This window comes from Mobula hypostoma, chromosome 7, assembly GCF_963921235.1.
Source record: "Mobula hypostoma chromosome 7, sMobHyp1.1, whole genome shotgun sequence".
Classification (NCBI taxonomy): Eukaryota; Metazoa; Chordata; class Chondrichthyes; order Myliobatiformes; family Myliobatidae; genus Mobula; species Mobula hypostoma.
In genome coordinates, this window is record NC_086103.1 from 55,647,406 (window position 1) to 55,674,500 (window position 27,095).

The following is a 27,095-nucleotide window of genomic DNA, read 5'->3' on the forward strand; positions in this document are numbered from 1 at the left end:
TTGGTTTATGGTGTTTCTCTGCGGCCGCCTGTGCAAAGACAAATTTCTTATATACTGTATACACACTTTAATAATAAATGTACTTCGAAACTTCGAAATCAATATTGATGCCGTCAGGATGGAAACTATCAAGTTGAAATATGAGGTGCTGTTCCTCTAATTTGTGTTTCGCTTAAACTTGGTAGTAGAGGACAGGCATGTCAGTCTGGAAATGGGAAATTGAATTCAAGCGGCTGGCCTCCAGGAGATCCTGTTTACCTGTTCTGGCAGATGGAACAATGCTACTCGATACAATGACACACCATTCTACATCAGGTCTCACTAATGTAAAGGAGGCCGCATTGGGAGCACTAGATGCAATATATGGCACCAATGGATTCGCGTGTGAAATCTTTGCGTCAGCTGGTCGACTGTTTAGAACTCTTATTAGTGGGTGAGGGAGGAGGTGTAGGGGCAGGTGTAACAATTAACAGAGTTGCAGGGGTAGGTGCCAAGTGGGAGACTGGTGAGGAGGGATGAGCCAACAAGGGAGAAGTGGAGAGTGTGATCCCTGTGAAAAGCAGAGAGGGGAGGGGAAGATGTACCTAACGGTGGAATGCTATTGGTTCAGCAGAAGTTGCAGAGAATATTATGCTGGCTGCAGAGGCATGTGGGATATAAGTGATGGTAAGGGGGAACCTATCATGCCCACCTATAAAATGGAGGACATAGAGGTAAGGACTAGCAGTGAACGAGAAACTCTGTTTTCTGAAAAAAAAAGAGGACAGTTTCAATGTCCTGGAATGGAAAACCTCATTGCGGGAACAGATGTGGCAGAGATAGAGGAACTGAGAGAATGGATTAGCACCATTGCAAATTACTGGGTGGAAAGAGTCATGGTAACTGTGGGAGTCAGTGGAGTAGTAAATCACAAACACAAGAAAATCTGCAGAAGCTGGAAATCCAAAGCAACACACATAAAATGCTGGAGGAACGCAGCAGGTCAAACAGCATCTATGGAAAAGAGTAAACAGCTGACATTTCAAGCCGAGACCCTTCTTCAGGCCCGAAACATCGACTGTTTACTCATTTCCATAGATGCTGCCTGACTTGTTGAGTTCCTTCAGCATTCTAGTCAGTGGGCTTGCAAAGCATGTCATTGGACAATCTGTCTCCAAAGACACAGGCAGAAAGATCAGAAAAGGGGGAGAGGGGTGTCGGAGATGGACTACGTGAACTTGAACCCTCTAATGGCCTTGCTCAGGAGACTGACTGTGGCTCTGTGGACAAAATACTTTGTGCCCTATTTCAGGACAACAACATTTGCACTCCCATCACTGGTGGACGGGCAGCGCTTCTGAGGTTATCCTTCAGCCATAGAGTCGAGGTTTATGCTGCTCACACTGAAGTGGTGCAGTCACAGGATCAGGGCTCCTCGTAGTTGACCTTCCTGGCTTATCCCAAATACTCCACTGCGCAGGGATAGCCTTTCACCATCTGCAGCCTGTGGGAGACCACCATTTAGATACAGTAGGGTGAAATAAAGAACATAGCCAACAAACACTGTAGGCACCACAGGAGTAACTAGTTGGCTTTATCATTGTCAGTTACACAAGTCTCCATTTGTTTTAAAAATGCCCAACTTGAGAACTGTTGATTACAAAATCTATCCATTCTGCTTTCTTAGGGTGTGTTGCAGGGATTAAGGTCATAGGGGTATGATAGTCAACTAAATCAGTGTGTAGGTTATTCTGTGGATTTGTTGGACCTTCACTGGGCCAAGAAGGCTACTTTCCCAGGAATATGAGTTAAGTCACCATGAATTTAGGGACCAATTCCTTTCTACACTTGTGGCACTAGTTGTGTAGAAGGTCACGTTAGCTGAAATGAATCTTGTATCAGCAGAAGTAGTGCAGAAAGAAACGCATCTGCTGATATAGAACATAGAACAGGTACAGGAGCCATCCCTTTGGCCGACGAGGTTGTGCTGAACTAATTAAATTAGTAATCAAATAGCTAACTCAACTGATCTCTTCTGTCTACACAATGTCCATATCCCTCCATTTACCTCACATTCATGTGCCTATCTAAACACCTCTTAAAAGTCCCTAATGTATCTCCCTCTGCCACACCCTCCCACTCAGGCAGCACATTCCAAAAACTTGCTCCTCACATCTCCTTTCAAATTACCCCCCTCACCTTAAATGCATGCCCTTTGGTATTTGGCATTTCAACCCTGGGAAACAGATACTATCTACTCTGTCTATACTTCTCCTAATTGTATAAACCTCCATCAGATTTCCTCTCAGCCTCCGCCACTCCGAAGAAAACAGCCCAAGCTTATATAATCTTTATTTATAGCACATGCCCTCTAATCCAGGCAGCATCCTGGTAAACCTCTTCTGCACCCTCTCCAAAGCCTTGACATCCTTCCTTTAATGGGGTGACCAGAACTCTATGCAATACTCAAGATGCAGCCTAACTAGAGTTTTATACAGCTGCAGCATAACTTCCTGCCTCAACTAATAAAGGCAAGCATGGTATATGCCTTCTTACCCTATCAACCTGTGTAGCCACTTTCAAGCAGCTATGAACCTGGACCCCATGATCCCTCTGCTCCTCAACACCGTCTTTTCACATTTGATCTACCAAGGTTCAACACTTCACATTTGGCCAGGTTAAACTCCATCTGCCAATTCTCCACCCATCTCTGCAACTCATCTATATTCTGCTGTATTCTTCAGCAGTCATCTACACCATCCACAACACCACCAATCTTCATACCATCTGCAAATTTACTGACAACCCATCTACATTTTTTACCTAGGTCATTTGTATACATCAGTAACAAAAAGATCCCAGTACAGATACCTGTAGAACACCACTAATTACAGATGTCCAGCTCAAAAAAAGTCCCTTCAACCATCTTCCTCTGTCTTCTATGGGCAAGCCAGATCTAAATTAAAAATGGTAAATTCACCATTGATCTCATGCATCTTAATCTTCTGGATGAGCTTCCCATGAGGGACCATGTCAAACACCTGACAAAAATCCATGTATACAACATTCACAGTTCTATCAATTCATTAATTACCCTTGTCACCTTATCAAAATGCTCAGTCAAGTGAGTAAGACATAACTTGCCCCATACAAAACAATCCTGTTCCCTCCTAATTAAGCTATGGTTTTCTGAATGCTCATAAATCCTATCCCCAAGAATTTTCTTCAGTAACTTTCAACTGCTGATGTGAGACTCACCAGTCTATTGTTCCAGGATTATCCCTGGTTTCCTACTTTGTGAGCAATACACTCAAAATATTTTGATATTTGAAAGTTAGAGTGCATTGCAGAACCACTGTAGGAGAACATATTTGATGAAGTCTCCGATGACGCTGTCGAGCAAAGGAGCCCATGAAGAACAGTGTGGAGATTAGGGATATGAGATGAAAGGATCCTGGAGAATCTACATGTATTGAAGCATGATGTTAGTGGATAGTGAAATAGTAATGGCCTATAATAGAACTATAATTTCCTGAACCATTAGATATACATCAATTTTCAATTACTGCATTTCAAACATACTTGGAATAATCCCAGATCATATAAATTATAGGATCCAGCAAATCATTGTGATCTTTTTGAAGCATATATTTTAAAAGCACAGCAAAGTATTAACATATACACAACTTAAAAATAACTAATCCTATTGCCTTCATTCCGAAATGAACTACTCTTAATAGAAGTTGAAAAGAGAACTATTGGTAAAAGATGATTTATTGTACTTTGTGTACAAAGCAGGAAATCACATACAAAACATTCAAGTTTTTGATAAAATAGCTTACAAATATGGTCAACTATTTTGCATGAATCTATCCTTCTGTGAAAAACTTTGCAGACTTTCATTTTAACACTTGTATATTTTGCATTATATTTATCTTCTATCAAATAACCAAAATTAATTCTATTGGCATTTTCACTTAAACAGCTAAAAATTGTTACCATTGTGTAGAAATATATGGGAATGCCTATTTGTTACAGACCCTGAGCCTGTAATACTTCACTGTTCCTCATAGATTCATGTTTAGCTTACAGGATTCTTCCATCTATAGTTCATTCCTATTTGTTGATTGTTTTCAAAATATTACACTATATATTCATCTAAAATGATTCGCACATGTTATAGACAACCGTAAACCTCTTAAATGCTACCATGCTGCCTCATATCACATCATGTAACATTTTCCACATTCTTCCAAATACATAGGTTTTGCAGGAATGCCAGTACACTGCTTCTTTTCGTATTATATATTAATGATTTGGATGATGGAATCGATGACTTTGTGGCCAAGTTTGTGGACAACACAAAGGTAGGTAGAGGGGCAGATAGTATTCATAAAGCAGAAGGATTTAGACAGATTAGGAGAATGGGCAACTAAGTGGCAGGTAGAATCCTGTGTAGGAAAGTGCATGGTCGTTCACTTTGGCAGAAGGAATAAAGGTGTAGACTATTTTCTCAATGAGGAGAAAATTCAAAAATCTGTTGTGCAAAGGGACATGAGAGTCATTGTGCAGGATTCCAGAGAGGTTAACTTGCAGGTTGAGTCGGTGCTAAGGAAGGCAAATGCAATGTTAGCATTCATTTCAAGAAGACTAGATGTAATGCTGAAGCTTTATAAGAAATTAGACAGACCACACTTGGAGTATTGTGAGCAGTTTTTGGCTCCTTATCTGAGAAAAGATGTGATAGCATTGAAGGGGGTCCAAAGGAAGTTCACAAGAATTATTCCAGGAATGAAAGGGTTAATGTATGATAAGCGTTTGATGGGTCTGGGCTTGTACTCACTGGAGTTTAGAAGAATGAAGGGGGATTTCATTGAAAGCCTTCAAATATTGAAAAGTCTAAACAGAGTGGATGTAGAAAGGGTGTTTCCTAGAGTGATGGAGTCTAGTCCCAGAGAACACAGCGATGAGAACAGAGATGAGGAGGAATTTCTTTAGACAGCGGGTGGATTGCCATAGACAGCTGTGGAGGCCAAGTCATTAGATATACTTAAAGCACAGGTTGATAGGTTCTTGATTAGTCAGGGGATCAAAGATTACAGGGAGAAAGCAGGAGCATGGAGTTGAGAGAGATGATAGTTCAGCCATGATAGGATGGTGGAGCAGACTCCGTTGGCCAAATAGCCTAATTCTGCTCCTATGTCTTATGGTCTTATTGTCTTATTCAATAAATTACCTTATTCCTATTGTCTCTGCATCTTCCTTACAGATGTTCAATTTCTTATCCCTGAATTACTTCAAATTCATTAACACTGCAATAATCTAACAAATTTTATATGGACTAATTCTTGTTGACAAGGAAGTACTGTTGGTTAGTTATTTATTTGCCTGCAACAACAACAGCAGAATCACGTTATATCCAGTACTTCTGTCAGAGTGAAATATCTCAGGGTAATTAATGTTAACAAATAAAAATTTGAAAATTTTACCAAACATCAGAAAAAGATAATGATACAGGGCTTAAAGCCTATGGTGGAGATTCCATATATATGACATTGTCATAGTAAATTTATCAAGAATAAATGTATTAAGAGGCAAATTATAAGTTTGAATATGCTTATATAAGGAAAACAAAGGGAATAGCAGTAAATAAACTTTTAGAAGAAGAAAAGAATATGATTAAGATAATTCTTAATGAATCATAATGGTTCTTAACCATTATTAACCATATTGTTGCATTCAGCCCCAACAGTGGAAAAATGCTACTTTACAATTTAACCACAGTTTCCATTTCTTTTCTCGTGCAGTCAATGGTGCAAATAGCAACATGCAAATATTCTATTACAGTCAAGTCAAAATCTGATGGACAACATATATGTGTGACAATGATACGTTAATTGTAATATAATCTTCGCAAAAGCACATGGCTTGAAAAAGTACTTTCTGGATAACAAAGACATGCCAAAAATTAGCAACAGGTCTCAGTTTCCTTTGATGATAGATTATCGATGCAGATTTGAAAATAGTATAATAAACACAAAAGACAAAAATCATGTGATCAAACACTCAAATCTCAGAGATTTCTGTTGCTTTTCCAATAATGTGAACATGGTCATCAAGTGCAGCCTCCAAAGGTCTGGTGTTTTGATCTGAGTGAATGCCCATGGTCTTACAAAGAAAAAAAAACAGATTTAAATATTTAAACTAAGTTAGACAAAAGTCCTTTACTTCACTAAAACATATTAAGAAACATATTCAAAACATCCAGCCAGCTTCGCCACCATAGTGTAACATCTTGTCTGCATCTTTATCATATTATTAACGATAATCGCATCTTCTGTGGTTTTTGGTTGTTGGAAAATCAGTCCAACTTTTTCTTAATTGGTCATGGAAATTGGGTTGAACTACAAGGCCATGTTGATTGTTTATCTCATATTGCTCGGATAAGGTTGGGGAAGGAGGACACCTTGAACAACAGGAGTCTTTGTAGAAACAGATATTGGTCCAAAGGAAATGAATGGTTAACTAAATTAAAATGCTTTTTACTATAAATGATGGATTCATTATTCCCTTATGAGCGTTGTAAATCAGATGTGCCTTATAAGCATTATCAGTTGTTCTTTAAATCACCACTTCATCTACCATAGTTTTCAACCCCTGTGTACAACTGAAGAACCTTATTTCAATCCAACAGGAATTGAGCAAAACTAGTATCATACTTGGCATTTCAACAATTATATTTCCTTTCAATTCCCATGTGGATCACAAGTAAATCTGATGAGTGTCTCTCATTAGCCACTTAGGCTGCATTTCCACACTAAATCTTTTCTTCCAAATTCATATTGGAATGTGAATCAGATTTACTGTCACAAAAGGCAATACGCAGAGAAAAAATGAGGAACGAAGGTAAACTAGCCAAGAATATACAGGAGGATAGTAAAAGCTTCTTTAGGTATGTGAAAAGGAAAAAAATAGTTAAGACCAAAATTGGGCCCTTGAAGACAGAAGCAGGTGAATTTATTATGGGGAACAAGGAAATGGCAGACGAGTTGAACAGATACTTTGGATCTGTCTTCACTAGGGAAGACACAAACAATCTCCCAGATGTAATAGTGGCCAAAGGGTCTAGGGTAATGGATGAATTGAAGGGAATTTATATTAGGCAGGAAATGGTATTGGATAGGCTGTTGGGTCTGAAGGCTGATAAGTCCCCGGGACCTGATGGTCTGCATCCCAGGGTACTTAAGGAGGTGGCTTTAGAAATCGTGGACACATTGGTAATCATTTTCCAATGTTCTATAGATTCAGGATCAGTTCCTATGGATTGGAGGGTGGCTAATGTTGTCCCTCTCTTCATGAAGGGAGTAAGAGAGAAAACAGGGAATTATAGACCGGTTAGCCTGACGTCGGTGGTGGGAAAGCTGCTGGTGTCAATTATAAAAGATGAAATTACGACACATCTGGATAGCAGTAACAGGATCGGTCCGAGTCAGCATGGACTTATGAAGGGTAAATCATGCTTGACTAATCTTCTGGAATTTTTTGAGGATGTAACTATGAAAATGGACAAGGGAGAGCCAGTGGACGGAGTGTACCTGGACTTTCAGAAAGCCTTTGATAAAGTCCCACATAGGAGATTAGTGGGCAAAATTAGGGCACATGGTATTGGGGGCAGAGTACTGACATGGATTGAAAATTGGCTGGCTGACAGAAAACAAAGAGTAGTGATTAATGGGTCCCTTTCGGAATGGCAGGCGGTGACCAGTGGGGTACTGCAAGGTTCAGTGCTGGGACCGCAGCTGTTTACAATATATATTAATGATTTAATGAGGGAATTAAAAGTAACATTAGCAAATTTGCCGATGACACAAAGCTGGGTGGCAGTGTGAAATGTGAGGAGGATGTTATGAGAATGCAGGGTGACTTGGACAGGCTGGGTGAATGGGCAGATGCATGGCAGATGCAGTTTAATGTGGATAAGTGTGAGGTTATCCACTTTGGTGGTAAGAACGGGAAGGCAGGTTATTATCTAAATGGAGTCAAGTTAGGAAAAGGGGAAGTACAACGAGATCTAGGTGTTCTTGTACATCAGTCACTGAAAGCAAGCATGCAAGTACGGCAGGCAGTGAAGAAAGCTAATGGCATGCTGGCCTTCATAACAAGGGGAATTGAGTATAAGAGCAAAGAGGTCCTTCTGCAGCTGTACAGGGCCCTGGTGAGACCACACCTGGAGTACTGTGTGCAGTTTTGGTCTCCGAATTTGAGGAAGGACATTCTTGCTATTGAGGGAGTGCAGCGTAGGTTCACAAGGTTAATTCCTGGGATGGTGGGACTGTCATATGTTGAAAGATTGGAGTGACAGTGCAATTTAGAAGGCTGAGAGGGGATCTTATTGAAGATTATTAAGGGATTGAACACGCTGGAGGCAGGAAGCATGTTCCCACTGATGGGTGAGTCCAGAACCAGAGGCCACAGTTTAAGAATAAGGGGTAGGCCATTTAGAATGGAGTTGAGGAAAAACTTTTTCACCCAGAGAGTGGTGGATATATGGGATGCTCTGCCCCAGAAGGCTGTGGAGGCCAAGTCTCTGGATGCTTTCAAGAAAGAGATGGATAGAGCTCTTAAAGATAGCGGAATCAAAGGTTATGGGGAAGAGGCAGGAACTGGATACTGATTGTGGATGATCAGCCATGATCACAGTGAATGGCGGTCCTGGCTTGAAGGGCCAAATGGCCTACTCCTGCACCTATTGCCTATTGAAATAAGTCAGGAAATTTGAGGCAGCAGTACAGTATAAGCACAACAAATTGCTATAAATTACAATTAAAATAATTATTGTAAATAGTGCAAAAGAGGATTCGCAAGGTAGTGCTCATGGGTTCATGGACTTTTGAGAAATCTGGTGGCAGGGGCATTGTAAACTCCTCAGACTTCTAATGAAGCACAGCTGCTGGTGCCCCATTGTCATGAATGCATCAATATGGTGGCCCCAGGATAGATCCTCTGAGATGCTGAAGTTCATGGACTTGAAGCTCATCACACTTTCTATCGCTAAGCCCTCAAAGAGGATTGGTGTGTATTCTCTCGACTTCCCCTTCCTGAAGTCTACAGTTAGTTCCTTGGTCTTGCTGACATTGAGTGTGAGGTTGTTGGCATTGAGTAAGGTCACTGGGAAGCTGGATTAGCATAATCAATGCTTAGTAAAATGTAACTCTTAAGTGTTCACTTCCTCTCTCCACTCACCAACCTCAATGTCTGAGTCAATGCTGGAGTTGTATGAAAATAGCCCAAGGGTATCTTAGTGGGGCCACTCTTAAGCTGCCACCTCACAGCACCTTTTATTCTTTCTCCGTTTTCCATCTGTGAACAAATAATTAATGTGTGCTATTTTTTTCCCACTCTTGTTTGGCTCCCTGTTATGTGTAAAATATTACACAAAATTGAAAGGCTTCTGAAAACTCATATTAAATGCAGCAAAATAAAATGTTCTGGAGGAACTGTTGCCAAGTCTTAGTCTGAAACATCAACAATTCCATTCCTGCCATGGATGCTTCTCGACCTGTTAAATTCCTCCAGCAGTTTGTATTTTGCTCCAGATTACAATATCTGCAGTCTCTTGTGTATCATATCAAGTGGTTCTCGTTTATATTTCCTGCTGAACATAATTTTCCTTCATTAAAATGTATTCCCTTCCATATGGTCCATGAACCCATGAACACTGCCTGGTTCTTTTTATTGCACCAGGTTTTTATTTTTCTAAGTTATGAATTTTTACTTCTTTGTACTGTACTACTGCCACAAAATGACTAATTTCATATCATATGCTAGTAATAACAAATGTAATTCTGATGCTGATTCTAACTCTGCTTGATCATAACTTTTCCAGGTGTGTAGTATTGCACTACAGCTATAGATCCGAATTCCCTTTACATAAGAGCTACTATCTAATAGAGCACTTTTCATAGCCTCAGTCTACATTTGAACTACTATAAAAGGACAATGTGCAAACACTTGAATTTGAAAAGGTTGGTCTTCAAATAGTTTGAATTATTAGTTGAAAGGCTGAAATACAGGGTTTTGATAGCAGAAATACTAAATAATAACAAATCCCTGACTAGGTCTCTGCTTACAGCTTTTAAAATCGTATGTCAGATTAATATTTGTATTGCTATCAAATTTAAAGAAACATAAAATGTTGATGTGAGAGAGTACATTTTGTCTTGTTTTAATTTCCATGTTATTTATGTTTGTACAACTGTTATGTGGGTTATCAACCGAGTTTTAACTTACCTTTGATGTGTTTTGCTTCACTTTAGGTTCTTCTGTCATCATATCTACCATGTTCTCATCCAGTGAATTAATGCTGTAAAAAACATGACATCCATTATTAATAAACACATGCCTTAAGCTATTCCCTCACAATTTCACAAAATTGTTTATGTGCCAAAATCGATTAGAATTAAACCAATTGTTCTTCAAAGTTAAATGTTCCAATTAAATTCACAATTTAAACTTCTCTAGTTTGTTCTGGGTGGCAGATGTTTCCGCACTAATACTCATTTCATCAATTAAACAAAAGATCAGATTAAGAAACAAAATACATTCAGAATTCACTGATCCATATGGAGAATACTTATTGCATCAATATGTAAATTTGATATCATAACAAATTTCACAGCACACGCTGATAACAGTAAACCTCATTCTGATTCTGATGACAAAGAAAATGTAATGTGGTCTCATGTAATATACGCCAAGAGAATTAAGAAATCTAATTAATTTTGCAAAAGAAAAGAGTGCGATATTCCTCTGAAAATCATTAATAGGCAGATTTTACAACTAATGGGAGACGAGGTCCATTTTGTGAGTAGGTTGCACTACTATAATGTTAACAATATTTTGTTGACAAAATAATAACCCAACATGATCTGGATAAGGCTTGCATAAAACAATGGCTAACCTTGTTAACATCAAGCCAGAGAGGGAAATTGGGTAAGTTGTTCATAAACTGAGGAGGCAACTTGATGGGTTGGCACTCTACATTAGGCAGATGAAGTCCAAAGCTGTAATTCTGCTCCTCCGAGCCCCACAAGAACAGTAAAGTTTATCTGGACAGCTGTCCTTCATCTAGACTGTCCAGATTCCTATGAATCACAATTTGCTTAATGAAGGGGCCTGTCAATTGAAATATGCAGGTAATCTACCCACCCATTGTAAGTCCTGAAAAAAATGATATTTGCCAGTGTAGCACTGAGATCAGAATAATAAACCTTTCTATAGCATTTCAGAACACTAATAACCTACCTCTAGATGATCCCCTTCTGCATTAATATGTGAGGATTATTCTTATCTTTACATTATAACTCTGATCACAATTATTACACATAATTGTATTTCCCTCTCCTCCAAATGCAATGCAAGGTCCTAAAAATTACAAAAGCTGTGTTATCCAGTGTTACCTTGTTCTGTCTGAATCACCGTCTTCAAAACCAAAGTCTGCTGAGCTGTTGATATTGGTGTTCCATACTGGATTTGCCCTAGAGGAGCAGCATTATAAAACAAACACATAATGCATTGAAATGATCAAACTTCATTATTTTTATTTATTTCACTTTTTATATTAATGATAATAACCAAAGCTTTTTAGTTATTTTACTGTTATATTCTTGCATTATGTCTATCAGAGTAATTGTTGTCAGTGACCATACCAACAAAATTGTCATATTCCCATTTCTTTTAAGTTTCTTTTGAAGAACTTAAACATTCCAGATCACGGCATGTACAACGACTTTGAAATAGGTCCAGCACGTTTCACAAGAATGTGATGAAAATAAAGGATGAAATCAATAATTCAATTTACTTTGTGGAGATCAAAAGCTTACTTGACCTTAATATTTAAAAGTTATAAATATTTTTAGGTCAGGTGAAACAATTCCCTCTGGTAGAGAAAGAAAAGTATGTGACATGATTTTAAAATTAGGGAGATTATGGCACACAGCAAGAAAATATTTGGAACTCTCTGTCCCTAAAAGCCATGCTTTTGGGACTAGATGTAGACTTCAAGACTGAGATGGAAAGAGATGAAATTTTGGAGTATCAAGAGATATGAAGCAAAGCCTAGAAGAGAGTTGATCAGCAGCACACCAGTCATAACTTCAAAGAATGGAAAAGAATGGTCTTGATGTATTTTGTATATATCTTCACTTACATTATGTTCTAAAGCTTTTTTATTTACTCGTTTTGTTTAGTGATACAGTGCAGAGTAGTCCCTTCCAGCCCTTCAAGCCTCATGGCCCCAGCAACCCCAATTAACCTTAACATAATCATGGAACAATTTACAATGACCAATTAAAATGTCCCATATGTAGGAGAAGACTAGAGTACCCATGGAAAACCCACACATTCCACAGGGAGGACATACAGAGACTCCTTACAGACGCTGCCAGAATTGAACTCTGAACTCCAACACCTGGAGCCGTGATAGTGTCACACTAACCGCAACGCTATCCTGCTGCCCCAGGATACCCAGGGTATCCTTATTAAAGGATACCTGCAATGAAGAGGATGCAGTATATACAAAATTATCTTCCAATTTTAGGTCAACAAAACTTGTATTTGGCTGAAATTCTCATATACAGTAGCTTCCCATGGATCAGTACCCGAAGGTATAAAGAACGTATGTTCATGGTAGTACAACATACTGGTGTCAGTTTAGTGTGGTGATTAGTGCAATGCCACACAATACCAGTGACTGGGGTTCAATTCTGTAGGAGTTTGTACGTTCTCCCTGCGGCCACTTGAGTTTCCTCCAGATGCTCCGGTTTCCTCCCACAGTCGGAAGACATAATGGTTGGGCAGTGAATTGGGCATTGTAAATTGTCCTGTGGTTAGGGTGAGGTGTTCAAAGGGTCGAAAGAGCCTATGCCATGCTGCATCTCAATAAATAATAAAAATTACACCTGCTGAAATAAGGAGGTTGTTTAAATAGAATTTATTAAATTCTCAAGAAGAAAATAATTTAGAGGGCTACAAGAAGGATGCGGGCAAGATAAGACTGAACAAGTTGTGCTAGAGGGAACCAGCGCAGTTTTAATGGAAAAAAATAGCCACTTCTGTACTACAATAAATCTGTAACGCAGCTCATGTATGATATTGCGAAGACACCACTGAGGTAGATCTTCTGATTGTATCGTATGGGGCAAGGTATGATTAACCAAGGTATGATTGGCCACCTGACCCAAAATGTATTGACCATCTGATTTTTACAGTACCAAGTACCCAGGCCATATACTGAGCCAGTCCTGAAAGGCTGCTTACAAAGTATAATCAATACATTTAGAAGGAAGTGGTCACATACTAGTTAACTGCATGATGTAGGGATAAACATTGATCAAGGACGACTTTCAACAGCATCAATAGTCTCTATATCAGTCAATGGGTCTCATATATGTCAATACATTAAACTAAATTGCATATAAAGACTCCTTGCCCTATATTCGTACAAGTCAATTAGGTCGTAACATTGCAAAATAATAATTTTATTATATTAAAAAAATCTAACCCACTACCAAGACCAAAGCTGATTAGTGGAAAAAAAAGAAAAAAGATTGTTAGTCATCATCTGTGCTTTAACAGCAAATCAAAGGTTTTGAAAATAATTCAGAAAAGATACCCACAATGTTTGAAAGTCTTGATTAGATTCAAAGATTGAACATCGAATCTTCTCTAAATTTAAACATCGCATCACATCACGTACCCATTGGGCGTGAATAGGAGGGGCAATATCTTTCCATTTAAGCAAAAGTGTCCTTCTGGCCGTAAGAGACTTAAAAGCCAAAATGTGCAAATCAGATGGCTCCAAAATAATATCCTTTCCTCCAACAATACCAAATAAAGCAGTCAAAGGATTAGGCTTGAAATTTACTTTAAAGAGTATCGAAAAAATTTGAAATACTTCTTTCCAGTATTTTCCAAGACTCGGACATGTCCAAAACATATGAATGAATGAAGCTTCTCCATTATTACATTTATCACTATACGGAGATATATCTAAATAAAAATGAGACAACTTATCCTTAGTCATATGGGCCCTATGGACCACTTTAAATTGAAGGAGAGAGTGACGGGCACATAACGATGAGGTGTTGACCAATTTAAAAATTTGATTCCAAGTTTCCTCAGAAATTGAAGTCTGTAAATCTTGTTCCCAAAGATTTTTAATTTTATCTCATTCCCAACAGCATATTATAAATATTAGAAATAGATCCATTATAAAAAGGTTTCAGATTAAAGATTACATCTAGTAGATTCTTATCAAGACTTTTAGGAAATGTATTTACTTGAGACCGTAAAAAATCTCTTATTTGTAGATATTGGAAAAAAATGTGTTTTGGATAAACTAATTTTAGTTGACAATTGTTCAAACAAAGAAAGACTTACCTCTACAAACAAGTCCTGAAAGCATTTAATACCTAATCTATCCCATTCTTTAAAAGCCACATCAATCATAGCGGGTTTAAAAAAATAATTAGAAAAAATGGGACTTGAAAGAGAAGTTCTCAATAAGCCAAAATATTTTCAGAATTGTATCCAAATCCTCAAAGTGTGTTTAACTACCAGATTATCAGTTAACTTGCTCAAAAGACAAAGGAAGTGAGGATCCAAGAAGAGAAATAATAGAGAATTTATTAACAGAATTAGCTTCTAAAAAAGCCCATATCGGGCAATCCTCACGATTTATATAATATAACCAAAATGTAAGATTTCTTATATTAACTGCACAATAATAAAATCAGAAGTTTGGTAAGGTTAATCCACCATTCTTTTAATCTTTCCGCAGATGAATTTTATTTAATGTAGAACGCTTATTCTTCCATATATAAGAAGATATAATAGAGTCAAGGGAATCAAAAAAAGATTTAGGAATAAAAACAGGCAATGCCTGAAAAAGATATATAAATTTAGGTAATATATTCATTTTGATAGAGTTAATTCGACCAATTAACGATAACAAAAGAGGCGACCAATTTGATAGTATTCTTTTTACATGATTCGATAGAGTAAGAAAATTTTCTTTAAATAGATACTTATAATTTTTAGTGATTGTTACACCTAAATAGGGAAATTGGTTTCTTACAATTTTAAAAGGAAAGTTAGAATTTATTGGTATCAAATTGCTCAAAGGGAAAAGTTCACTTTTATGTAGGTTTAATTTATAACCTGAAAACTGGCTAAAACAGGAGAGTAAAGAAAGCACATGGGGTAATAAAGTCTCAACATTAGAAATAAATAGCAGCAAATCATCAGCATACAATAAGACATTATGAATACTGTTTCTCCTTCAAATACCGGTGATATCATTAGATTCTCGAGAAGCAATGGCTTAAAGGTGTCAGGATTTTAATGCAGGATACGTTGATTAGTTGCTGCCACTAAATTATATAATTTCCACTATGACAACACATCATGAAATGCGTAGCTTTTTTTAAGGTGAAGGCATTTTGTAACAATATATTCATTTAAATATTTCTTTTGTTATCAAGCAGTTTTTCTTCACTCACCCTTCCATGGTGTATTTATTTGTACCAGGAACAACAGGTCCACTCTGTACTGCATTAATGGAAGTAGTTTGAGCTGTATTCATCGCATTTGCTGATTTTAGCTTTCTTTTGTAACTGCAGGGAGGAGAATTAGATAACATAGTTAATTCATGTTGCATGGGGAAAGTGAATTTATGTGACAGAGGTTCATGGAATTACATGGTTTTTAAAAATGTAAGCATGGCATGGTCCAGTCCATGAAGTCCGCATTCCGGATCACGGTCCGGTTCATCGACCCTTGCTCCAGGTTTTTCTGTCTACCCTGTTTCTGTTCCTGTTGAGCACTAATTGAGGCAGCTGATGCTAGTTGGGGCTGGCTGCATAAATACCTCCAGAGACCAGGGCATGACTGCTGGATTGTTCTTGTCCTTACTCCTTGTATCCCTTCCCCTGCCTTCTGTTTCCTCGCCTGAAGCCCTGCCTTGTCTTGCCGGTAACTCTTGCCTCGCCTGAAGTTCTTGTCTCGCCTTGCATTGCCCAAAGCCTGGCCTTGTCTTGCCAGTAACTCTCGCCTCGCCTGAAATCTTTGTCTCGCCTTGCATTGCACAAAGCCTGGCCTTGTCTTGCCGGTAACTCTCACCTCATATCACCTGTAGTCTTGTCTTGGAGCCACCCTGTACCTAGCTCCTTTCCTGTCTCTTGCCTCCGCCGCGTAAGTCAGGCCGTCTTGCCATTACCCTGCACTGGGTCCTGTCCCTTGCCTCCGTCGGATAAGCAAGGCCAGATTGCAGTTACCATGCGGTTGGTTCTGTCCCTTCCTGTCCCTTGCCTCCGTCGGATAAGCCAGGCCAGATTGCCGTTACCCTGCGGTGGGTTCCGTCCCTTCCTGTCCCTTGCCTCCGTCGAGTGGTGATCCGCGCCCTGCCCAGGTGATCCGTGCCCGGCCCAGGAGTACCGCGCCCTGCCCAGGAGGAGCTTCAAGACCTCAGGTCTCTAGTCTCTAGTATCTGGTCTCCAGCCTCACCTCCAGTCTCTGGTCTCCAGCCTCGCCTTAGGTCTGAAGACTCCAGCCTCGTCCTGCCTCCCAGCCTAGTCAGGTCTTTGCCTAGTTCTGGGGTCCGAGCCAGAGGCAAGACCCAGGTTCTGGGTCCTTGTCCAGTCTCTGGCTCGGAGTCCAAGCCTGGGCTCCTAGCACTGTTGTCCTGTCCTGTTCTGGGTTCCTGGTTTTCGTCTCCATGTCCTAGCCCCCACCCTGTATCCTAGTCTTGTCCCTAGTACTTCAGTGTCTGTGTCTTGCACTTGGGTCCATTCCCAGCCACCGCCTTATGACAAAGCAAGACTTGTAGTTCTTTGTAGTTATAAAAGCAATTAAAACTCATTGTATGACATTCAAAACTTGGTGATAATATCAAAGTTTGTTTCAAAATTCAGAGGATGATTGAAGTACTGTATGTATAGGGCTACTGATACATTATGTAAAGTAGGTCAGAGTGCTTTCCGGGATATCACAAGAAGTCTTCAGTAAATCTTTAGAATCTGTCTTCAGTATAGAAAGTAAATTATCTTCATTTACGAAGAACTGTCACTTGGGTAAGATAAAGGCTAATGAATGTCCTCCGATCAATACTCCAATTAAAATCAAGACGTTTTGCATGGATTGCTAAGATCCTCTAGTTTGCTTTATCAAATGCAACTACCTGATTTTGTGCATAAAACATATTTAAAATGAAATAATTCTGAAACAATAGCTCTTAATAAATTCATTGAAAATTATCCAGGTAGCCACATGTAGGATACTCAGAGTAAAAGAGTCTGAGGGAATATCTGACAAGTCCTAGAATCTTAATTGTATCCTTTTAGCCAAATACTCAAAAAATGGACTTGTTTCAGTCCAGACTCTTTCATATCACATAACTGTAATTCTAATGAAAATTAACAGAGTCATCTGTAATAATATGTGAATAATGATTAGCAAATGCTTCCATCAGCACAGTATCTGGGGACACTTATGTGGGATCAGAAGGCTTCTGTCTTAAGGCATTTTTCATGGGCAGGAGTTGGGAAGTTATCAGCTGCTGTTTCCTCTATGCCCTGTTATTAAATAGGACACTGTCCTTGTGCAGTGTAGGTGTCAATAAAGTCACATAGTGCTAAATTATTCCAAGCATACTATTACAACTTCATGGAAAAAGCAAACTTCTTAAGAACGGAAATATAAGGGACATAATCTGGTTCTCCAAATCAACCGTCAATTGAGAAGTTAAGGCATTGATAAGCATTCTAGATTTTTTTTTCTGGGTAGGGTAAGCTGGTTGCAACTTTAACCATTTCTACAGAGGATGAAGCAGAAAGGAAGGTCAGGCTTGAGATGCAAACGCAGCCTGATTGTAGAACTCCCAACAGCACTCCTCGCAACAGCTCCTCAGCAAAAGCCAGGGTTCAAACCTCAGCTATTCTTTGAATAAGCTCAATGAGCCACTTTGAAGGAACAAAACAAAAACTCCTGCATAGAACATTACCGAAAGATTTTCCTGTTTTTCTGTGCTTAAATACCTTTTGCGAAGGCAAAACAGAATCGTTATCATGATGGAGAATATGATAACGAGAGCTGCTACTAAACCAGCAATTGTAAAAAGGAGTACATTTTCACTATCAGTAGGATCAATTGTTTGTTTCTGAAAAACAAAATATTCCATAATTAATACATTTTATAAACAATAGAATCAACGATCATAAATGAATAAAAAATCATGTGACATAAATCATGTGAAAAAAATGGGAAGTAATGGCAGACTGCTACAAAAAAAGCCATAGTCATGACTTCAACAGATCAGAAGCATTAACAGACAATGAAATTTGCCTACAATTGACTCACATTGGCAACCTCCTGTCCTCCAACCTGAAGTCATGTTCTCCTGAGTACAGGTGCTGGTAGTTGCCAGTTTTCCTCTCATTGAGGACAGAACAAAGTAGACAACCCATCATTCTTTGTGGTAACAAAACCATCTAATGGCACAACCAAGCCAGTATATCAACTAGAATTATGATCTATCTGATTTTGAGCAGGGGGGCAAATGCAAGGACTGGGTCTGGTCAAACACAATCCACACCACCGGGATTGTGCTCTCTTTCAAGAAATGTTAACACTCTTACTAGCCCCTGGTGAGAGCATAAAGGAGAAAATTATCAAATCAAGTGAAGCTGTTAGGACAGAAGGAACATGAGAGAAAGATATAATGAACAGGAGATTCAACAGTATTTAGAGGAGCAGAAAAACAGACCAACAGATGGTCAATCATTCATTGAAACTAAAAGGTGTTGTTTTTACTTTCAGCAGCAGCAGCAGAAAGTTGACAGCCAGAAATTGGATGCTCCTTATGCAACCAAATTGATTTTCTCTACCAGAAAATGTAGTAAAAAAAAACTGTCAGAATGTGGAATTGACAGACACACTGTTACCACCAGCATTTTTTTGCCACTTAAACCTAGATTTGGAAAATGTAAGTTGCTGTCTTTCCTCTGTTGTCTTAGTTCCCTGTGGCTTAAAACTCGGTATTTCTCTTATATCTGGAGACTTTGTATTTACAGTCTATCCAGTTTTGACAGTTGTGCTTCTCAATATATAAAACCGTGCTTTACCAATATATAAAACTGTGCAAACTTCATGTACTTACAATGTTCAAAAGACCAAGCTCTATCAATTGACGCACAGACTCTGGATCAAGCTGTAGAATGCTGCAAAGGAACAAATCACAGTCAGAGTGATCAAATTTGACATTCAACTCGATGATATAAACCAGCAACTTCAAATACAACTCTTGCTGTAAAGGCTGCTCCAGTAAAATTGGAATTGCATCATAGAATCACAGAAATGTTTTGCACAAAAAGAGGCAATTTAGTTCATCCATTCTGTGCTGCCCAAGAAGGTAACATAATTTTTATTAATTGTAAGTATTATGGCGAAAGGCTGGGTTTGTGGACTTGTGTATCAGATGAACCATGATCACACAACAGGCTCAAGGGACTAGATAATCTATACCTACTTTTAGTATAATCCTATTTGACTACTTTAACTACTGTACTTAGTTATATTTATTTTTTAAATTAGTAAATATCATTTATGATGATAAAGAGTAATTTTTTTAAAATAGGATGATAAAATTAAGCTGTGTATTACAAATATCAGACAGCAGGATTTCATTCTCACAGATTATATAAGGTAAATATCTGCGCATTTGGCAGACGTAAAAAGATCCTACAGCTCTATTCAAAGAGCCACTATTATTTCTTTGAACAGCGAGCCAACATTCTTTTATAAAATGACACGGCAGAAAATAGATTAACTGTTCCTTTATTCATTTGTTGCTTGAACAGTTTGTGAAGCAGCTGCTGCAGTGACCCACCTAACAGAGACAATACTGGAAACAGAGTGCTCTGGAACAAACAATTCGCGTAAAATCAATGCAATCCATACAAATAATTGAGGAGTATTAAATGCAAATTCATCATCACAAATCAAGCTCCTGTAACCTCACGCATTAGTTTGCAAACATGTTGCTGGAAGCTGACCACTGCCAAAAAAAAACTGACCAGAATAAAATAATCACCACAAGAAATTTCTGCCAATTGTGCCATTATTGGCTTTCTTCGAAAACCCAAGATTAAGTTGAGGCTTTTGGGTATTGGGACATTATTAACAATGCCACATTTTAAAAGTTTTTAAATAATGATGTTTTTGTTTTAATTTACCAAGTTCAATTTATTATCAAAGTACCACGTACTACCTTGAGATTTCTTTTCTTACAGGCATTTACAGGAAAATAAATAAATGTAGAATTTATGAAAATGAAGAAGAACTATACATTAACAAACCATGTGCAAAAGAAGACAAATTGCGCAAATAAATAAAATAAAACTGAGAACCATAGTTATAAAGATCCTTGAAAGTGAGTATGTAAGTTGTAGAGCCAGTTCACAGCTGTGGTGGGTGAAGATATCCATGCTATTTCAGGAGGCTGATGGTTGTAGGGTGTTATGCCTTTTTTGTGATGCCATTTACATGCTGGTCCCAAGACAGATCCTCTGATATGATAACGCCAAGGAATTTAAAGTTACCGACCCAGTCCACCACTGATCCCCAAATGAGGAATGGCTTGTGGACCTCCAATTTATTCCTCATGTTGTCAGTAATCAGCACTTGGGTTTTGCTGATGTTGAGTGAGAGGTTGGTGTTGTGGCACCATTCAGCCAAATTTTCAGTCTCCCTCCTACATGCCAATTCATCACCATCTTTGGTTCGGCCAACAACAGAAGTGTCATTAACAGACCTAAATACGGCATTGAAGCTATACTTAACCACACAATCTTAAGTATAAAGTGGGTAAACTAGGGGGCTACTGGTGCACCTGTGCTGATGGTGAGCGTGGAGGAGATGCTGTTGCCAATCCAAACTGACTGGGTCTGCAAGTGAGGAAACCATGGATCCAGTTACACAGGAAATCATCAAGACCCACGTCTTGGAGCTTAGTGATGAGCTTCGCGGGAACAATAATGTTGAATGCTGAGCTGTAGTCAATGAAGAATATCTTTAAGTATGTATCTTCTTTGTCCAGGTATTCCAGGGCTGAGTGAAGAGGCAATGAAATGCCTGCTGTAGACCTATTGTGATGGTAGACAAATGGGAGTGAATCCAGTTCACTCCTCAGGCAGGAGTTGATATCTTCATATCCAACCTCTCGAAGCACTTCATCACAGTAGATTTAAGTGGTCCTGGCTGATAGTCATTGAGGCAAGTTACCATGAGCACCGGTATAATTGAAACCTGTTTGAAGTAGGTGGGTACCTCAGACTGCCAAAGTATGAGGTTGAAGATGTCCATCCCTCCAGATGATTAGCACAGGTCTTCCGCACTCAGCCAGATACGCTGTCTGGGTCAGATGCTTTCCACGGATTCATCCTCTTGAAGGATGCTCTCACATCAGCCTCAGAGACTGCGATCACATGGTCGTCGAGGGATGCCGGGGTTCATGATGCTGCCTGCATGTTCGGTCAGTCAAAGTGAGCATAAAAGGCATTGAGCTCACCTGGGAGCGAAACTCTGTTGTCATTTATGTTGCTTGGCTTTGTTTCGTAAGAGATGATGGCATACAAGTCTGGCCACGGTGACTGTGGCAGGGATTCAAGTTTAGTCCAGAATTGCCACTTTGCATGTGAGATGGCTTTCTGGAGATCCTATCTGGGCTTCTTATACTTTCCTGAATGCTGCCAATCTAGCCCTCAACAGATTTTTGAACCTATTGGTTGATTCAGGACCTGGTTGGGGAAGACACTAAATGATTAGGTGGGTACATGCTCCTCTATGAGCATCTTTATAAAGTCTGTGGCAGCCATGGCATATTCGTTCAGGTCTCTGAGGAGTCTTTGAACATTGTCCAATCCACTGACTGGAAGCAGTCTGTAGCTTCTCCTCTGTCTCCTGTGACCACCTCTTTGTTGTCGTTACCACTAGCACCTTGCTCTTTTGTCTCTACCTATTTACCGGTACGCGGACAGCCAAATAATCAGATTTCCCGAAATATGGTCAAGGGCTGGAACAGTTGGCATTCTTGATGGTAGCATAGTAGTGGTCAAGTGTGTTGGGACCTCTGGTGCTACAGATAATGTGCTGGTGGTTGTTGGGCAAAGAACTCTCCAAGCTAGCCTGATTGAAGTCCCACAGCAAGGATCTGAAAGGCGTCAGGGTAGGTCATTTGCTTGTTAATCACGGCACTCAGTACATCAAGTGTTTGCTTGACATCTGCCTTTGGTGGTATGTAATCTACAGTCAGGATCACGGTGGAGAGCTCTCTCCATAAGTAGAACGGTAAGTAGAAGATTATGAACAAATCATCCACTGCTATTACCAAAATCAATGTTAATTCTTTAAAATCTACCTTTTTACATATGGCACTCGATACAGACTGATTAAATGCTTTATTCTGACGGAGCAATTTTCACAAAATCAGAGTGAACAAAACCCCATGTTTAAATGTATCAAGGGATGCTTTTGAAGAAAAGTTTTTATTTTATTTTGTACAGTGTTTACATTTTAAAACACTGCCGAGTTGCACTGGTTCATGCAGTTAGGATAAACTCGTGAAAGAAAGGAACATCTCAAATGAGTGCTTATTTGGTCCAGATTGTTGATCATATCTACAGTGCTATCATTCCTCCTTAAATGTAGGAGATGACAAGCAGCGGAGGTTATAATCATTTATTGTTGTGTCATGCTAAGAATCACAAAATTTAGCTGAAAATTAATTTTAAATAGTTACTATATTATTGTTTCCTTTTAATTACTTATGAAGTAAATTCCACAAAATATGTTATAACAAAATTCTTTGGTATAAATTCTACTTCTTTAGATTACAGTACATTAATTCCTTTCAAAACAATCTCAGCTCAAACCAACTCCCTTCCAACAACAACAGAAAACAATCAAAATCTGACAACTCAAGGATATCACTAGCTTTAATCCCATCCCACATGTAAAGTACTGGATAGTAAAGTGAGCTGCTGGCACACATAGATTCCCTTCATTTCAGTTAGAGGACAAAATCAAAATAAACAAAAATAAAAGCTGAAGCACAATATTAGTGCAAAGCTTCAAGTGAGATGGTAGTGCATTCTCTTTGGATGAGAATTTTTTCTATAGTGGGAGAGTCTAGGACCAGAGGGCATGACCTCAGTATAGAGGGGCACTCCTTTTAGAACAGGGATGAGGTGGAATTTCTTTAGCCAGAGGGTGGTGAATCTGTGGAATTCATTGCCACAGACGGCTGTGCAGGCCAAGTCATTGGATATATTGGGTGTATTTAAAGCAGAGGTCGACAAGTTCTTGATTAGTAAGGGTGTCAAAGGTTATGGGGGGATAATATATCGGCCATGATCGAATGGTGGAGCAGACTCAACTGGCTGAATGGCCTAATTCTACTCCTATGTCTTACTGTCTCGGATGAATACAGGTCCTCTCAGCTTATGAATACCCAAATTGCATACAGCCTATATGCAAATACTTAGGAGGCTGGTGAAATGGATTTGCTGGCTGCTGTGGGACTGGATGCGCCTTCTGCCATGTGGAACCTTTACTTGCAGCCTCATTTCTGGCTTTCAAACTGTACTTGTTTATAACGATTAAATGTATTTTGGTTGAGTTTCAGCACACTCATTTTTCACACAAAGAAAAAAATATTAAGGTAGATAAACCAGTATGATACAGTATGAGGTTCAATCATGACCTCCAAAGCTGTCTATGTAGAGCTTGCATGTTCCTCTGGGTGCTCCTGTTTCCTCCCACACCCTGAGGATGAGCACATTGGTAGTTTAATTGGCCTTTGCAAACTCATCCCAATTCAGAGATTAGTGTTAAAATACAGGGAGAGTTGAGGAGAATACAGGGAGATTAAAATGAGATTGGTCTAAAAGGGCATCTGATAATCAGGATGGATTTGGTAGAGCAAATGGTATGTTTTAGAGTTGCATCACTCTATCATTTAATAGGGTGGGGTAGGGGTTGGCTCTGTGTTAATTCATATGATAAAATGGGAAGTCATCTGCAGATCTAACTCCATATTCTGCCAACAGAAAAGTCTTAAATCAAAATGTGAGCTTTTTATCTCTTATGCCTTTGTACAAAATATCTTTTGATGTTTTACAATGTGCAAGTGACAAAAATAATAAACATAAAACTTACCCATTGATATCATCAGGAGGTATAGCTGTTCCATTGCTGCGTATAAAGTAAATCTCCATAATAGATCTGGCTACATTTCTATGAGAAAAGAAATGATTATAGTCATTTGACAACCACAGTTTTCCAGAAATCACAAAGAAACAGAAATTGCTGGCTGAAGCAACATTTGGTTGTTTAAATGGTAGGAAGCCCTATCTTTGAATGCCCGTGCTGTCAAAAGTCCTTGATTTACTGATAGGTTCAAGGGCCAAATCTGTCACTTAGCTCCATTGTTGAACTCCCTACAGAGTCCAGCGATAAAGGCAAGGCATGCTGTGATTCCTCAGCATTACACCAGGAAATCACTTCTGAAATCACACAACTGGTGAAACACAAACGTTTAAGATTAAAGATGTGGGAGACAAAGGGAAACGTAGCATTATTTCCCTTTAACATTTTAACTATTTATGTGATTTGTGTGTTTCCACTTTAGCTTTTTATTGAAATAATAATTTTTTTTTAAAATTATCCACTGCATTTTAGTAGCTGTTAAATGTTTCTCAATGTCAGAGGTATATGAGAATCATTAGTAATCACTTGCGGCTTCAGCAGCCAGCTAATATGAGAGCCAGAGCCCCTTCATTCCAACACCAGAGGCCAAGTGCACATCTGCTCAAGCTGTTCCATTAGAGTCTAGGATGCTGAAACGCATTGAGGTTGGCCCTTTGTATCCAGGCTATTTACGAACAAGTGTGTGGAGACCATAGGCCTCAATCCTGCTTCCAGTCCAATGCATCAGGTGCTTTCTGACCACATCAGCCTGGCTGCTACAACACAGCTTATGTTGCTTGCAACATTTATTAGGGCAGCACAGGAGCAAGGTGTTAAGCACAATGTTTCACAGTACCATGAACTCAGGTTCAACTGCCACGACCTGTAAGGAATTTATACATTCTCCCTGTGACTGCACGCATTTCCTTCTGGTGCTCTGGTGTCCTCCCACAGTCTAAAGACGTACCAGTTAGTAGGTTAATTGGTCATTGTAAATTGTCCCATGATAAGGCTAGGGATAAATCAGGGGTTGCTGGGCAACACGACTCAAAGGGCCAGAAGGGCCTACTCCATGCTGTATCGTACTAATAATAAATACACTTATTTTGAAGATACTGTAAAATGTAAATTAAACAGTGCACAATCCAAAATTCCAAGTAACGTGTATTGAATACTTTCACATATATGTACTACATTTGGAGTTTATATTGAAAACGTGGAATTGAAAGTAAGCTCACTGGTTGTCTTTGTATTAACCTCCTCACTAAATTCAAGTTCATGTTGAAATTTAATTATCATTCAACCACACATGAATACCCATGAATGCAGCCGAATGAAACAGCACCCCAAGGTGTAAAGCACGGTACCAACAGTCATACACAGCACAAGGCACATATAGCACATATCAGATAGCAGTAAAGATACTCACACAAAAATACATATCGTCCAAATCACTGTGTGTAATGTCCTGTAAACTGACGGGGCAAGCAATTCTCAGCAGTCCGCTGACAAACGTGCACTCTCTCTCTCACACTCACATTCACTCACTCCTGCTTGGCTTCTAACGAGCGAACTCTGGAGAGGCCAGCCCTCAACTCAGAGCAGATGGCATACCACACAGTTTCCAGCATCTTCCCTCCTGGAATACTGCAATAGGCAAACTAGACATGTGGCCTAGTCTGTGATACAACCGAGGCTACGCGGCTCCCATGCCCAGTCTCTCCAATAAACCAGTGAACCAGACTAGACAAGCCCAGGCATCACCCCTGATGAGGATGGCGGAGTTTGTCATTGCAATGTCAGTGATAATCGATACCTGCACACGGCTGGAATCCTGAGAAGAGTTTATTCATCATATATGCAGGGAAAGCACCAGATCCTTTTTCATTTAAAAAAATGCTTAAAAAAGACAAAAACACCTTTGTTTGGCCCCAGAGATGCTGCTGCGTGCAAGCGCACCACATTTTACCGAAAAAATAAGGTAAAATCCCAAATCTTAATACATAAATTACCACCTATACACAATACATTTTCTCCATCAAGTAATACAGGAATATTAAAGCCATACCTGGTTAATGATTGAACTCGCTCATTGCCAGTAGCCGTTATGCCTACCACACGTGGATCTGACCATGTAGCTTTGCGAAGAGTGCTATAAACAGGATAAAAAATATACAAACATCCATAAGCAACTAAGTCCTATAAATCACAAATGCAAAGGGTACAAACATGTTAGTTTGAGAACTTACGTAAGTATTTCATTCATGTTTCTCTGAACTTCTACGGTTGTCACTTGAAACTCCAATCGTGCCTTCAATGTCTCATCCACTGTAATTAACTGTAAACAAAGTGTTACAACATGCTCAATAAATACAATTGCAATGAGAGAACTTCATCCTCTTTTGCATCACATTCCATCCTTCTATCGCTTTGATGCTGTCTTCTGCTGCTATGGAGATTTAATTGGCTGACATTGGATAAATGGTCTTTTAATTCTGCATGAAAAGAAACCACTGCATCGTTCCTGTAAATATGCTGTGACAGGGCTATAAGGGAATGCTCGAAGAAAAACAGTCCATGAGCCAGTCCTCATTGCAGAATCAGAGGTGCAGAGGGTTAGCAACTTTAAATTCCTGGAAGTTACTATTTCTGAAGACCTAGCACGTAAGTGCAATTGCAAGGAAAGCACAGTAGCACCCCTACTTCGTTAGGAGTCTGCAGAGATTCCCCATGACATCTAAAACTTTGGTAAACTTCTATAGATGTATACTGGAGAGTATATTGACTGGCTGCATCACAGCTTGGTATAGAAACAC

The 27,095-nt window shown here is 39.1% G+C and overlaps 1 protein-coding gene across 4 annotated transcripts in view; it reads right to left on the reverse strand.

The window, feature by feature from the left end:
* Positions 1-3,668: 3,668 nt before the first annotated feature.
* cdhr2 (cadherin related family member 2) overlaps positions 3,669-27,095 on the reverse strand; it is a 152,924-nt gene continuing 129,497 nt past the window's right edge. For 2 of the 4 annotated variants that reach the window (XM_063053446.1, XM_063053445.1), the window contains exons 24-32: positions 26,529-26,617; positions 26,348-26,431; positions 24,250-24,327; positions 19,193-19,253; positions 18,072-18,193; positions 15,540-15,653; positions 11,439-11,516; positions 10,270-10,342; positions 3,670-6,147 (exon numbers count right to left, since the gene is read on the reverse strand). In XM_063053446.1, coding sequence (XP_062909516.1) covers positions 6,046-6,147; positions 10,270-10,342; positions 11,439-11,516; positions 15,540-15,653; positions 18,072-18,193; positions 19,193-19,253; positions 24,250-24,327; positions 26,348-26,431; positions 26,529-26,617 — 801 coding nt within the window. In that variant the 3' untranslated portion in view covers positions 3,670-6,045. Of the gene's footprint in view, positions 6,148-10,269; positions 10,343-11,438; positions 11,517-15,539; positions 15,654-18,071; positions 18,194-19,192; positions 19,254-24,249; positions 24,328-26,347; positions 26,432-26,528; positions 26,618-27,095 lie in introns of all 4 variants that reach the window. The other 2 variants (XM_063053444.1, XM_063053447.1) reach the window with 2 other exon arrangements.